A 14,216-nucleotide genomic window follows, 5' to 3' on the forward strand; every position below is an offset into this window, starting at 1 on the left:
AAATTATATATAAAAAAATGGAGAAATATTTCACAAAAAATTCTTCAAGAGGATGTCCATAAAATTAGACTTCAGTATTACTGTTGGTCAAAAGATGTCAATTAATAATACTATCTATTAGAACTGATTAAGGAAAATGAAATATATGAATTTTACTAATAGAAATAATTCATAAGGACTTAATTTTACTGTATTTTGAAGTCTGTGCACCCACCTAGGTGTTGAACACTACAAATCAAACTTATCAGCTCAGGTGAGCACAGCAAGGATGAGTGTTTTTGTTTCATTTTGTAAGTTACAAAAAAAAAATCAACTAACCATAGGCTTATAGTCAATATCATCAACTGATCTAAAGAAATCCAGGCTCTTGGCTGCCGCCAGCTTTCCTTGATCTGAGCTATGAGTGCTCAAAGTGTCCAGGATCTCGCCTAGTAAGTCCATTTCCCCTGAGTAAGGAGTCTTCATTCTTGTTTCAACAGAGTCGTCACTTTCATAGAAATAAGCAGAGGTTTCTTCACCATCTTCAGAAGATACCCTGAAGGAAAATAAAGCATGCAGCAGTAGGTATTTACCCACACAGGCTGCATGGAAGCAACTGCACTCCCAAATTACATTCAGTTAATGAAATCCTTTTAATCAAAGTGGTATTTTGGTGGGTCAACAAATTCACTAACTGGAGGTGGCATGGAGGTGCAAGCCTACAACCCCAGTGCCGGGGTAGAGTGCTAGTGTGAGGCAGATCTGGGCTACATAGAAAGAAGAAAAACAAGAAAGGAAAGGAAAACAAAAAGAAAAAAAGAAAAAAAGGAAAGAAAAAAGGGGGAGGAGAAGAGGAGAGGAGGGGTTAGGAAACAAAAGTTAATAACTAGTTCATGGCCAAACTATCTATAGTTATGAGTGTATCTATTTCAGATACTGAAATTTTAAGTATATATGCATATATATGTATACACATGTATATATCCATATGTATATACATATGTACACATATATATACATATATAAATAATAAAAGGGAAATAAATACAAAGCTTATGGCTCATCAATGTAGAAGTCAAACTTTCATCTGGTCTAATTCTATGGGATTTGGAAATTTCCTAGAAATATTAGATTGAACACTTAGAAAGTTTACAACATTTCAAGTTTACTTTTTATATTTTATATGGTTTTCCTTTATTTCTTTACTTCTTTTAAAGAAGAATGCATAATCTTTTATACACACAGGCTTGTTTCATGTACAAGAGAATGTTCCTTTTGTATTACTATATATCTTATTTGCTTCAGAGTGACTATCACTGCCCCTAGTTCACCTGTCCCCATCAGTCAATGCTGTGCTCCTCTGTATCACCCTTGTTACAACCCCAGGCATCTCTGTAGACAATACTGTTTTCCAAGGACAAGACATTTCAAGTCTATCTTACTTCCTTGTCCTGAGACCCACTCCTCACAGCATTGCAAGGAGTACTTACTCTGTTTGCTGAAGGGCACTGTGAGGGAGCAAAGACCTGGTTCTAGGAGTGCCCATTCTTTGAAACAGCCTGTCACCTAAACTCCTGGTAGGAAGCCACACCACTTAATAGGACACCACAGTGCCAGACTTACTTGCTTGCTTGTTCAATATCATCGTCATCATCAAACAGAGCACCATCAAGGCTCTTATGAGGCCTTTTAAAGTGTGCCTGGGGAGAGAAATAGATAATAAATTTACTTATTAGTTAAAAAGGGTCTTCAATTTTTAGAAAAGATTATTTTTATTTCATGTGTATGAGTGTTTGCATGTATGTATATATACCATGTATGTGTCTGGTGCCCATGGAGGCTAAAAAAGGGCATGAGATCCCCTGGGATGGGATCTACATATATACAAATATATTTTATTCTAAATTAGCAATGTTTTAAATATTTTTACATTTATTTACTTGTATGTGTGTATACATGCATACCATGTGCACCTGTGCATACACATGCATGTCATAATGCACATGTGGAGCTCATAGAACAACTTGTGGGGATTGGTTCTATCCTTCCACCATGTGGGTTCTAGGGGTCAAACTCAGATCATCAGGCACAGCAGTGGGTGCCTCTACATGCTGAAGAGTATTGCTGGCCCTAGCATACATTTTTAACAAAGATTTTTTTAAACACAATCTAAAAACCATAACCATATACACAAATTGCCAATTAACCTTTAATATTTTACATTACACAGATCATATTAATATTCCCCTATTGTATTTCCTGGGGTCAGAATCCCAAAGGTCAGCACTGGTGGTGGCTGACATGTCTCCAGTCTCTCAGTGGACTCTCAATTCACCCACTTGTACCAGCTGTGCCCTGGAACGTTATTCCATCCTCATTTCCGGGCAAGCTGGCAGTATATCTACAGGCTTAGACTCCTTTTCCAGCTGGCTGGTACTTATTTTTGGCAAGTATAAGCCATCGGTGGTTATATGTGACTTTTTTTTTTTATATCACACATCAGTAGACACATAATGTTCAGCTGTCCAGTTTGGTAGAACCAATACTGACAAATGGCTACAGATGTGGCTAGCCTATCCACTAATCACAAATTTCCTCATCAACTTTTCACTCTATAGCTCCAGCAGCTTATGATAACCAGTGACAAAATCCATTCTTTCTTGAGGTTGCATAATTATTATAGAGCATTCCCTCTTTATTTGTTAGCATTCTATTAAGAAATTTATTTAGCTACCCCCAAAATACAATTACACACACACACACACACACACACACACAGACAGACAGACAGACACACACACAACCCAGAGTAAGTCACTGATTCCTTCCTTTTGTTTGAACTTTTCAGAGCAATGAGCTAGTGCCCAAGCAATCTCTAAAGATAAGACATGAGGTTACTTCTTAATGTTGTCATGATTTGTCCATATTTGGTGTGGTTCAACCCACCGTAGTTATTACTGTGTTTAAGCTATCTCTTCTTTGGATTCTGATTTTTAAAGTCCTTATCTTTGAGATAAATGCTTTAAGACACTCACAGATTAAAGAATATACTGTATGGGTTTTATTTCAAAAAAATATGGTGGAGGAAAAGGGATGAGACTCACCTTGGGTTTATCATTGTTAGAGCTGTATGAAGGACACCTGAGGATTTCTTTACTATTACATGTTTGAACATAAATTTTTCTGATCATGTCTTCCCTGACATGACCTCAGAAAAGACCCTTGGGGTTGCCAAGCAGACAAGGCACTCAGAGGCCAGAGTCTGGTGCCATGGTGCTCAAGACTATACCATCCTTAGGGGTAGTAAGCAGTAAACTTGAATTTGGAGACTTCAATCACAGTTCCATAAAGGAGTAACTTCTCGTCTTCCTATTTTAATCTCCCAATCCATAGGGCTATCCTCACTCATCGCATCTGCACAGAATCAGCAAATTTCTGGAACTATTAAGACTGATCTCTACCTGCTCACTCCTCAGTGCTATGGCTCCTGCATGGCAGCAATAAGAAATGAGTACAGAAATATGCATTTGTACCCTCTGCTTGCAATGTGTAATGAGCTCCCTGCAAGTCTAATGGTTAGAAATCATTGGGGGCCTAAAACCACAATGTCCCTTCACCATATAAGTTGAAGGTCTTGAGTTAAGTGAATTTTCAGAATGTCCTAGGATAAAACCAGCACTCACAACATTGTTTCTGAGGGGAAAAAAATCAATCTCACTCTCTCCTCAAACTCACAAAATACAATGCTTTGTTTCAATAGATGTCATTATTATTGCACTGAACTTAGCATGGTGACAGTGGCTCTCATGTTTAGCTTTTGGCTACAATTTTCTAATGGAACAATCAAATTTTAAAATCAAATAAGCAAAACTACAAAGGAGCTGAAACTTTTTTCTACTTGTTAAAATCATTACTATTTAAGAATGAATACAAGATCATTAAACAATAAATAAATAGGTTATTTGTAGAATACTTTGCAAAGCAATACCTGTCATATACACACAGGGCTAGGTTCTGGGAATGGTTGTCTTTCTACTAAACAGCTCAGAGCCTTATGAACCCTGCCATAAATCTGGAGGTCACCCAGAAACATTTCATAATTTGTCCAAAGTCACACATGTAGTCCAAAATAGGAACTACAATCAGAGAGGAGGCAGTGTCTTACTCTTATGTGCTACAAGTCCCTGTTGCAGAGATTTACAGTCTAGAGCTGCCTGAGGGTATTACAGCTTCAACTATTTTCAGTTCTAAGTATTCTTTCCACAATCAGCACCACTTAAGTCATGACATGAGCTTTACAGGAAAACTGGAGTTTCTTATTTCCTACCTAGACAAAAGTTCTATCAATTTCTGTAAAGAGATGCTACTAAGCAGTGTATTTTATAAAAGATATTCATAGAAGAATTTTAGGAACAGAAATGAAACTGATTTACAATTGTTTTCCTTTCTGTGGCTGTTAACCTATGTCCAATGAAGACATAATTATCACACTGTAGACCACTGGCTTCTGCAGCGGTCAGTACTTCTGTACTCCTGGCTGGCTTCTGAACTGTCTTTTGTACCAGATCATTGGATTCTTCATTATTACTTAATTAGCTAAATAATATCTATGATGGTTTTATTCTTTAATATAAACTTAACTTTTGGAATAGGCTGTTATTTCCTGAATAATTGAACATCTGCACACATAGCAGGTAGTTTCTGTTGAGTATTTATTTCATGAGTTAAACAACTCATAACAAAGTATCCTACACTAGTTGACTGACATCAGTCTCTTCAGTGTCCATGAGGCACAGAAGAGCACTATGTCCATTCATTCACTCAACAAAGATGAAAGATGTCTTTCTGTGCCAGGCATTGGGCTACATGCTAGATATTAGTCTAGTGAATAAAAAAGGAAACAACTCTAACAATCATACAAATAAGCATAAGAAGTGTGACTCAAATCAAGCTATCACTGCCATGAAAGCACTTAACAGGTACATGACCTAGTCTGAGAGCTCAAGGGAACACTTTCCCTCCAGCAAAGGTCACAGATGTGACACACATAATGAAAAGACGTAAGCGTGTGTACAAAGTTCCTATGGTGGGACAATCAGGAAGAACATGAGACAGTGAAGCATAACTTCTGGTTTACTGGGAGTTAGGAGTCATGCTGGTGCTTAAGACTCTCTTAGGGTCCATTAAAACTTTTCAGTTACCTTTTGATCACTATGTGGCACACACATACTAAAAAGACTTATGGCTGGGTAAATTTGAACCCATAGGGTTATAAGAGACACCATATATTTAGCAGGAAATGTGGGAGATGAGAACTTGGGTAAGGGGAGGTAGGAAAAGAATAGACGTCAGGCTGGAAGGTCCAGATAATGGAGAGCAACAGAAAGCCATTGACTCAAGTATTTGTTGAGAACCTACTAAAAGCTGCTACTGTGTACTCTGTACAGGCAGTGGCTACATCTGTTTTCTTTTAGTTCTTAGCATCCCTTCATTCTACATACACCCACGAAGCACTGACTATATGCATTTTACTATCTTCCATGGTGCATATAAAAGAAATGAAAAAGATATTTCCTGTTCATGAGACCTACTCATTTACACCCACTATGGACACAACATAGTTACACACAGGCTCTGCAATTACCAGCTCTCCTGGGAGGCAGTGCTATACAAGAAAGCTATACATTTTGGATACAGAGTAGGGGCTAGATGGCTCAGTGGTTAAAATCATGTCATTCAGAGGATGAGACTTTGGTTCCCAACACCTACTTTGGGAAGCTCACATCTACCTGTAACTCTGGGGACACATGATGTTTCTGCCCTCCATGTGTACCTGCACTCATGTGTATACACACACACACACAATTAAAACAAGACTTTAAAAAGAATATTAAATAATCAGAGATTTCAATCACTTAGAAACAAGAAATTAAAAATGAGACTTAGAACTGGACATCACAAATCCTCAAACTACTAGATTCTTAACATATATAATTGTAAAGTAAAATTTTGCTCCCATGAAGATGTGAAATACATTTAGTACATGTGAAAATTCATGAAGTCGGCTCTCATGACCAGCCTTACTTGCTATGAATGTGAAAAAAATATTGAAATAGAAAGGCTATCTGTATGGAATGAAACTTATTAATGATGACCTTACTGGAGACACTGAATGAAATAAAGACCAGAAGACAAGAAACACATGAAAGAAAACATATATAGAATGTAACAGAAGTAGGAATAAGTCACAAAACCACAGAACTGAATGTTCAATGATATCTCAAGAAGTGATGTTAGGTTAGGTTAGGTGCAATAAGCAAGATAAATGTTTCTTTACACTGCACTGGTTTCTGTGACTCATTCTAAAGTGTAAAATGGCGAAAATCCCCTGAGGCACTGAGGAGCCAGATAAGCTTGCAGTAACAATTTGGATCACTAGATGGTGCATAAATACTAAAAAGGCAAAATGCAGCCTAAACTGAAATTCTTAAGGGGGATTTTGGAAGACTATAAGGAATATAAACAGATAAAACAGAAAACATATTGCCTGGCCTTTATAAAATTAAGATTATAATAACATAGGGACATTTGGGGGGATGGACTCACTATGCAGTCCAGCCTGGCCTTGACTTCCTCATACTGACTACCTCCACAAACGTAGGACTAGTGTGCACTACCACACATGGCTTAATACGGAGATTTAAAAAATGGGTATAATCTTTGATTCTGCCTCCATTTTAGAATTGAGATACTGCTTTGCTGACCCAAAGTCTAAGTAAACACCAGAATTTATGCATAAAATACTCTTGTAGAACATGGAAGTCATAGTATAGAGTTAGAATGGAAACACACTGAACATGCAGAGAAGTCTATTTAGTTCAAAAAAAAAAACTTTACAAATGAATGCTTTAATTTTTACAGATATTAACTGAGGAACAGCTGAAGGACTTCTCAAAGATTTATTCTGGTGTGTTAGATGTTTGGTGTACCTTCTTTTACAAGCTTATTTTACCATAAGTTTGGCTGAATATTTTTCTTCTTATGAATATTAGAGGACCAAAGATTAGCAAGGCAGAGTAACCTGGGTAGGTTAGAAATTAGTAAGGGACAGAGCTAGGGCATGTTTGCACTCCACTATCAAAGCTCTTTTCACTATAACTATTCTAGATAAGAACAGCCTGGGAGCCCAAGGTAAATAAACACCTGAGAACTAGCAGGAGAAAGACCCCCAAACCCCTCATTTTCAAAGCAAGAACTGTGAAGGCACAGGGAGAATTACAGCACTCCAGGAAGGTGAACTGCAGGGGAGACCAGCATATTTGGCCTAAGGTACTGGGAGTTTCCTGTTGGTGCACATGGGGGATTGGAAGGACTAATAAGACACATAACTGGTGAAATCTATGAATTCAGCTGATGATGCCTGTTGTTATTGAGCTAAGGAACCAAGATTTTATAGAAGCATGAAAATTACATCATGAGAAGGGGCTGCTCTGGGTGAGGTCAGCAGTTAAGATTGGGAAGTGGTCATGACAACACAACGATGCAGTTCTCTGTCTACAATGATCTCATACTCTTTGTTAGCTCTATTTACCTTATTCCTTACTACCCACCTGATATGTGTTCCCTTGTAACGGCAGCAATTCATTTTTAACATCATTCCTATCTTACTAAGGCCCTGAGATTGAGAGTCTTATGTTTTAATTCCTTAGCTTCAAATTATATTTCCCGAAAACAGAAAACATCAGGAGAATGGCACTCTCATCCTAATAATGAAAAAGAACTAGAAAACCTTAAAAAGTAAGTCATAATTACTTTTGAGAGAGCTGAGATTCAAGGTAATGAAATTTCATATTTTAGAAGGCCTTGGCAAAGCACAAGGCAATACACTGTCATACAAGGAGGTAAGAAGAAATTTCCTAAAAGTTTACTAAAACATTAAAGACCAACTATGGGCTAATGTGTTAATTTGGAATAGGTATCTCGAAGATGGGGGTGGGGTGGGGTTTGTGGTCACTGGCAAAATTTGCAGTCACTTTTCCACACATAAATCCCTTTAATTTTATTTGCTAAATCAAGTGCTCATGAGACAGATGGGGGGCAATAGGAAATGAACTGCCCATAGTGATTCAGAGCAGTAGGAGAGAGGCTAGGGCATAATGGGGATACCAGTCCTCATAGGAAACAAAAACTTTTCCAAAACTGTTGGAAGTGCAGAAGCAAATCTCTTTCTGCCCCAGGAAGGACACAACACTGATATCAAGCCTAGATCTACTTCACTGGGGAGGGCTCAGGAAACTCATCCTGAAGACCAGTAATGATACAATGAAGTTTGTCTTGCACAGGAAAAAGGGAGCATGCTGCTTCAGTTTGATTGCAGAATGTCCTCCACAGGTTCAGGAGTTGAACACTTCGTTGGTAATTTTGGGAGGTGCTTTTTGGAAACTTATGTTGGTGGGGCCAAGCGGGAGGAAATAAGTCACCAGCAACATGCCCTGGGAAGGATGGTTTGTCATTAGCCCTTCTTTTCTTTCTCTCTCAGCTTCTTGGCTGCCAGGAGGTTAGTGGCCTCTGCCACACTCTTGCTATCATGAGCCTCTTGAATGGGTGCCAACATTCAATTAAGAATTGTGACACATTACTTAAAAGATAGACAATGCATGAGTAGATGGTTGACAGCAAAAATGGAACTTTTAAAAAAGACCCAAATGGAACTGATAGAAAAAAAATAGAAACAGTATGATATGACAAATGAAAATTTGTTCAGATGGGCTCATCAGCAGAACCAAAGAATTTCAAAACAGGTCAACAGAAGTTCCCCAAACTTAAATACAAAGAAAAAGGAGAGCAAGAAAAGTGAAATGAAAAACACCTGCAAGCAAGTATGGAATAAAGTACCCAAGAGCTGAGGGGTGTTGTCAACCAGCGGGTTATTCTGCCTCCAAGACACAGTAATGTGCATGGATTGTTTTTGTGTGTGAGTGAGGGACTGTTATTGTAGATAGAATGGAAACAATATTACCTAATATCATGAAACTTATTTATAGTAAGTGTTAGAAGTAGGAAGTTCAAATCTCTGCAGCAATTCTGTGGAGAAGGACATAGTTACTATCTTTAGAGAGGTTAGGAAAGTTGCTTAAGTTCACAAACCATCCTGATGGTGGGGCTGGTGTTTTTGCCTGGGATCTTTCTACTCCCATCTATTTAGTGATGGGGATGATGAGTCAACAGTGAAAAAGAAGAGTGAACATAAAGCTTTGCAAAGGAAAGTCTTCCTGCGCTTATAAATAATGGTCTTTAGGAAGTTACAAAGGAAGGAAGTAATCTTGAAAATTAAATTGTCAGGTCTAACCCATACCAGAAGTTCAGAGGAGACATATGACCTTGAAAGCTGTGAAATGGCACATGTTGATATTCAGAAACAGAATTAGACTGTCCACATGGTGTGCTGCTCTGTCCATAGTGCACCACTAGTGCCTTAATAGAAGCTTATTTTAAGTTTAACTCTATTTTAGATGTTTACGAAATAATCCTCAGAAAGTAGAGTTTAGTGATAGAATACTAGAAATCAGAACTGACCCCCTGGTTTGGCAGAATACTTTATCAGAATCATCCGAGAAACAAAGTAGTACATTTGAATTCATTTCTCCATTGTTGATCAGAGACTATATATAAACCTACCCAAGGGCAACACTACCAAGCACTCTAGAAGATCATCTCTCAAGCTTGTTAGCAAATCAAGGTCATGTACTCACATTGTCTCACTACTCACTGTAACATGGTTTCAAGTTAAGTTGGTATTTTTAAATAAACTTTTAAGGGCTGTTCATAGGCTAAGTGATATTAACAATAAATATTATTTGGAATTCATTGCCCCGTTTGTTTGGGATTTTTTTTTTTTGGACTTTAACATATAAAAATGTGATTTTTTCCAGTGGTTTTACAGTTAATTTTTCAGTGCAAAGAAATTACTAATCAGCATAAACACAAGAAGTTAAATACTATTTGTGAAGCATCATGAATTAATAACCCTTTGATAAATGAAAATCTAGTTGAAGTTTCTTTCTCTCTCATGGGACATGGATGGATAGAGGGAAATCACCCCTATAAAGAAAAGACTGGCTTTCCCTTTCATCAACACTAAGACTGATATCTGACAAATTTAAATGTAGTGTGATACCAGCAAGTGATAAATTGCTCATTAAACTAAAAAGCTTCTGCGCAGCAAAGGAAACAACTAATCGAGTGAAGAAGATGCACAGAATGAAAGAAAATATGTAACACTAACCAAGGAGGAGGTCATGAAGTTGAGAGGGAGTGTTCTAGATATAGGAGGAATTGGAGGGGAGAGAGGATGGAGTAGGTAATATTAATACACTGTTCATGTATGAAATTCTCAATAACAGCAGCAAAATTTTTTTTAAGTAGTGCCACACATAAAATGGAGTGTGTGGGGGAAATCATTATTTATTTATCCCAAGATTCTTGAAAGAAAATAAGAACCTGTCTACAGAATTAAGTATATTCAAAATAGAGAACTGTTATTAATTTAATCAGAAAAGGCAGTAGGAAAAAAGTCATCAAAAGTTGAAAGACAGAAAACAGAAGTGGGAAAATATTCATTGCATGATTCCAAATAAAGTCTAGAATGGCAATATTCAATATTCATTAATTAAATTGACTTATCGGGAAAACTGAGTACTTTTGCTTTTGTTTCAAGATTTTATAATAGTTATTTGTGTTAATGACTTTGAAGAGCAAAATTCTAACATTATAATGTGTGTGCCACTTAAAATTTTCAAAACATATATGGAACATATATGTCTGTATAAATCAGATTATTTTTCATTGTATCTTTTAAAAATATACTAGGATTACTCAGCAGAACTAAATGCTTTTAAAAAATGAAATCCAGGAAAGTTATTGAAAGGAACATCTAACTATGTCTTTGATTGAATAATATTCTTGAACACTTTTATGACATTATAAATTCTTTAATGTGTACTCTATTGTTTTTAGGAGCTAGTCTGTCTGAAAGGCACTATATATTTATCTTCTTTTAAGGAAAATTTATGCAACTTCCACTAGAGGGCACACTTGTAATCCATAACTGATTTTTCTTTTTTGAAATAGGCTTAAACATAACCAATCTGAAATGTGTGAAAGTAATATTAATGCAACACAGAACATAACTTTTTTTCGCATTAACAATACCTGCATTTTTCATGAGATCAGTTAAGTTATTGACATCAGAATAAATCAAGTTTCAGCCTATGGAAAGAGTGGCACTGGAATACATACTGCTATCTTGAGTTTCATTTAGGCACTGGGTCTTATGGGCATGTTTAGCTAACGTATTTCAAAAATGCTTTATCATATGAAGCTTTTTTTATTATTTCAATCTATCATTTTAACTTAAAATAGTGTCGTCAACATTGGATCAAAGTAAACAAAATGCTAAAAATACAAAATTAAAATGCTTTGCTCATCATGATTGGGTTAAACTTGTCTTACTATGTAAAGTTTGTTTTACAAAACAGTATTCTTACACCTACCTGCCATGCCCCAGTCCCTTGAGCACAATGATCTCTCTTGCCTTGTTACTTACCATCATTTTTCTTCTTAGAAGCAAGTGGCTACTTCCCTCTGCAAAACTGAATCCCCCCCTCTTTTTTAAAAAGACAGGATCTTTGTAACACAAGTTGGCTCTGGACTTGAATTTGTCTCATTTCCTTCTTCAAGTGTGTGTTACCACAGTGGGAAATTGTACCAGGTTTGTAATTATACTATCACCTAAACAAGAAGCTACTACTCTTAATTACATTCATTTTATTTCCCACTCCACTGAATTCTCACGAAGGAAAGTTCATCAAAAATATATTCCCATATCCTGCTACATATGAATATTTTCTTTCTTATTTTCTTTATGACTAAGTAATTTAAGAACCTCTAAGATTTTATTTTTAAGTTGTACAGGAAATTATATTTATAGTATGTAAAATATCTATCTTATTATCAATAAGACATTAGCTACCAATTGCTCATATTTTTTAAAGGATGGTAACATATTGGGATTTCTTTTAAGGTCTTATACAACAAAAATATGGCTAGGAGATGATTTAATATCTGTGAGCCACAAAAAAATATGTATGCACATGTGTCTATCATCAAGGCACACTTTAAACAGAGATAATATTACTCATCAATTATGAAGTTAAGTCAGGGCCATTAAAATCCATTAGAATAGTTTCTAAATCCTTAATAGACACTCAAAAATCAAGATTTCATTTTTGAAAGCATAATGGTACAGAAAATCTTACTTACTGTATTTTGTGATGAAAAAATCCTCATTATCTAAGAGATTATTGCTCTTATCACAAACGAATACCCTGTATATGGTTACAGTAAAAACAGATGTCCACCAGTTTAGTAGTGTGTGGTAGAAATACTAAACATTTCCAATTGTGAACAATGTGTTTGGGTTAAAGTCATGAGCATGCTCCAAGAGAGTGTGTATCATCTGTATTATATCACACCACAAAGGAAAAGCAGTCTCCCAATGCTGTTTCTATATAACCAACTGAAATAGTAAAAACTCTAAGTGGACTGGTATTTGTCCCAAGCATGAAATAGTTAAAGTGGCATGTGTGCCAGGGTTTTAATAGGGCTTAACAACAGAAAGCTTCAATCCTCCTCTTCCACTAGATTGTGCTGCAATGAAACGCCTTGCTTAGGGCCATCCATCTGTCAATGCTGACTTGTGATATAGCCAAGCTCTCATGCTTGCTCACTAGCATAGTTGTAAGTTGTGTGTGTGTGTGTGTGTGTGTGTGTGTATGAGAGAGAGAGAGAGAGATAGATAGATAGAGAGAGAGAGAGAGAGAGAGAGAGGAGAGAGAGATGGAGGCAGGCAGGGGGGATGGCTAATATTTAAAATGTAGCAGTATCTCTGATTGATTTATTAAAATGTATTATTGAAAGAAATTTCTTATTCTTAAAAATTCTAATAAATTTTAAAAGAATTTCATATGGCAGACTTGAGAGTCTAAATACTGTTCACGAATTCTTCAGTATTCTGTTTTCCATAAAATTGACAAAAGAACGTAAGGGTATAGGATTAAAACTGTTCTGCACCATGACTGGTGGCAGTATTCTCACTGGACCTAACTGGCCCTATTTTCAATAAAACCATAGAAGGATCCTTTCCCTGGAGTCCTGTTAGGCTAGGGCTGCTGTTAGAACTGTCATCTCCACACAAAAGGGAAAGGGCTGGGCTTTACAAATGTGAAGCCTAATTGGGAGATCTTCATGCCTGTATCCTTGACATTTATTTAAGCTTCATCAACAAAACAGAAAATAGCCATACTAATTAGCAGACCAGCACACAAATTACTATTTGTAAGGGGTGGATTGTAGATTTACACTCTGTTCCAAAGACAAGCAAAGTAATGGGGCAGATACTTAAATTCTCATTCTTTTCTATAGTGTATAGATTATAAAACACTGCATTTGTCAATTTAAGATAAATTCTTAGACTTCAAATTATCACAATTTCACTTTGTACTATGAAAATAAATGAAACAAAGACTTTTACTAGTAAGTCTTGGAGGAAATCAGAAATAAAACATTTTTTCCACAGCTGAAGTCCACTTCTGACAAGTAAATGGACTAGGAATGGGAGGAAACAAGTCTATCCATAGTCATTGCTTAATTCTACTGACAATAAAACAATCTGCATCATCTTGCAATTTTACAGACAAGAGATATATTGCTTTTAAAATAATATTCTAAAATCTAAAGTCAGCAACCCCTACTTAGAATAAAGAAAAATAATTTTAGGGATCCTGCTATTTCTGTGACCAGAGGATTGCCAGTGACTCTAGACAGTAACTTCCATGAATGAAGAAAACCAAATAGAGTGTCACTGTTCTAAAGGGCCTGGCACTCGAGACACATATGTACATATGAACATATGTTGAGTACCTAATATACAAAAGGTATTTATGTTTATGCACATTATCTATAATGCCTAAAGCATTCTGGGAAAATGATATGTATTTCTGTTAAGATTTAAAAGTATAGAAAGAAAGACTATAGTATTGCTTTATTTTGCTTAATGTTAAAAGATAGTAACTTTTTCAACAAGCTCTATCTAGCACTAAACTCCACCCTTGTCTCTACAAGTCTTCCAGTCAGTACAGAGGCACGATAGTAGTGATTTAGCATTTTAAGCTCTAGAG

At 36.3% G+C, this 14,216-nt stretch overlaps 1 protein-coding gene across 2 annotated transcripts in view; it reads right to left on the reverse strand.

Moving 5' to 3' along the window:
• The window catches only part of Dennd1b (DENN domain containing 1B), a 294,324-nt gene that overhangs the window by 4,494 nt on the left and 275,614 nt on the right, over positions 1 to 14,216 (reverse strand). For both annotated transcript variants that reach the window (XM_029562147.1, XM_029562146.1), the window contains 2 exons: positions 1,603 to 1,679; positions 319 to 535 (listed from right to left, as the gene is read on the reverse strand). In XM_029562147.1, coding sequence (XP_029418007.1) covers positions 319 to 535; positions 1,603 to 1,679 — 294 coding nt within the window. The remainder of the gene's footprint in view (positions 1 to 318; positions 536 to 1,602; positions 1,680 to 14,216) is intronic.

Source organism: Nannospalax galili, unplaced genomic scaffold (genome assembly GCF_000622305.1).
Source record: "Nannospalax galili isolate Female #2095 unplaced genomic scaffold, S.galili_v1.0 scaffold113, whole genome shotgun sequence".
Taxonomy (NCBI): Eukaryota; Metazoa; Chordata; class Mammalia; order Rodentia; family Spalacidae; genus Nannospalax; species Nannospalax galili.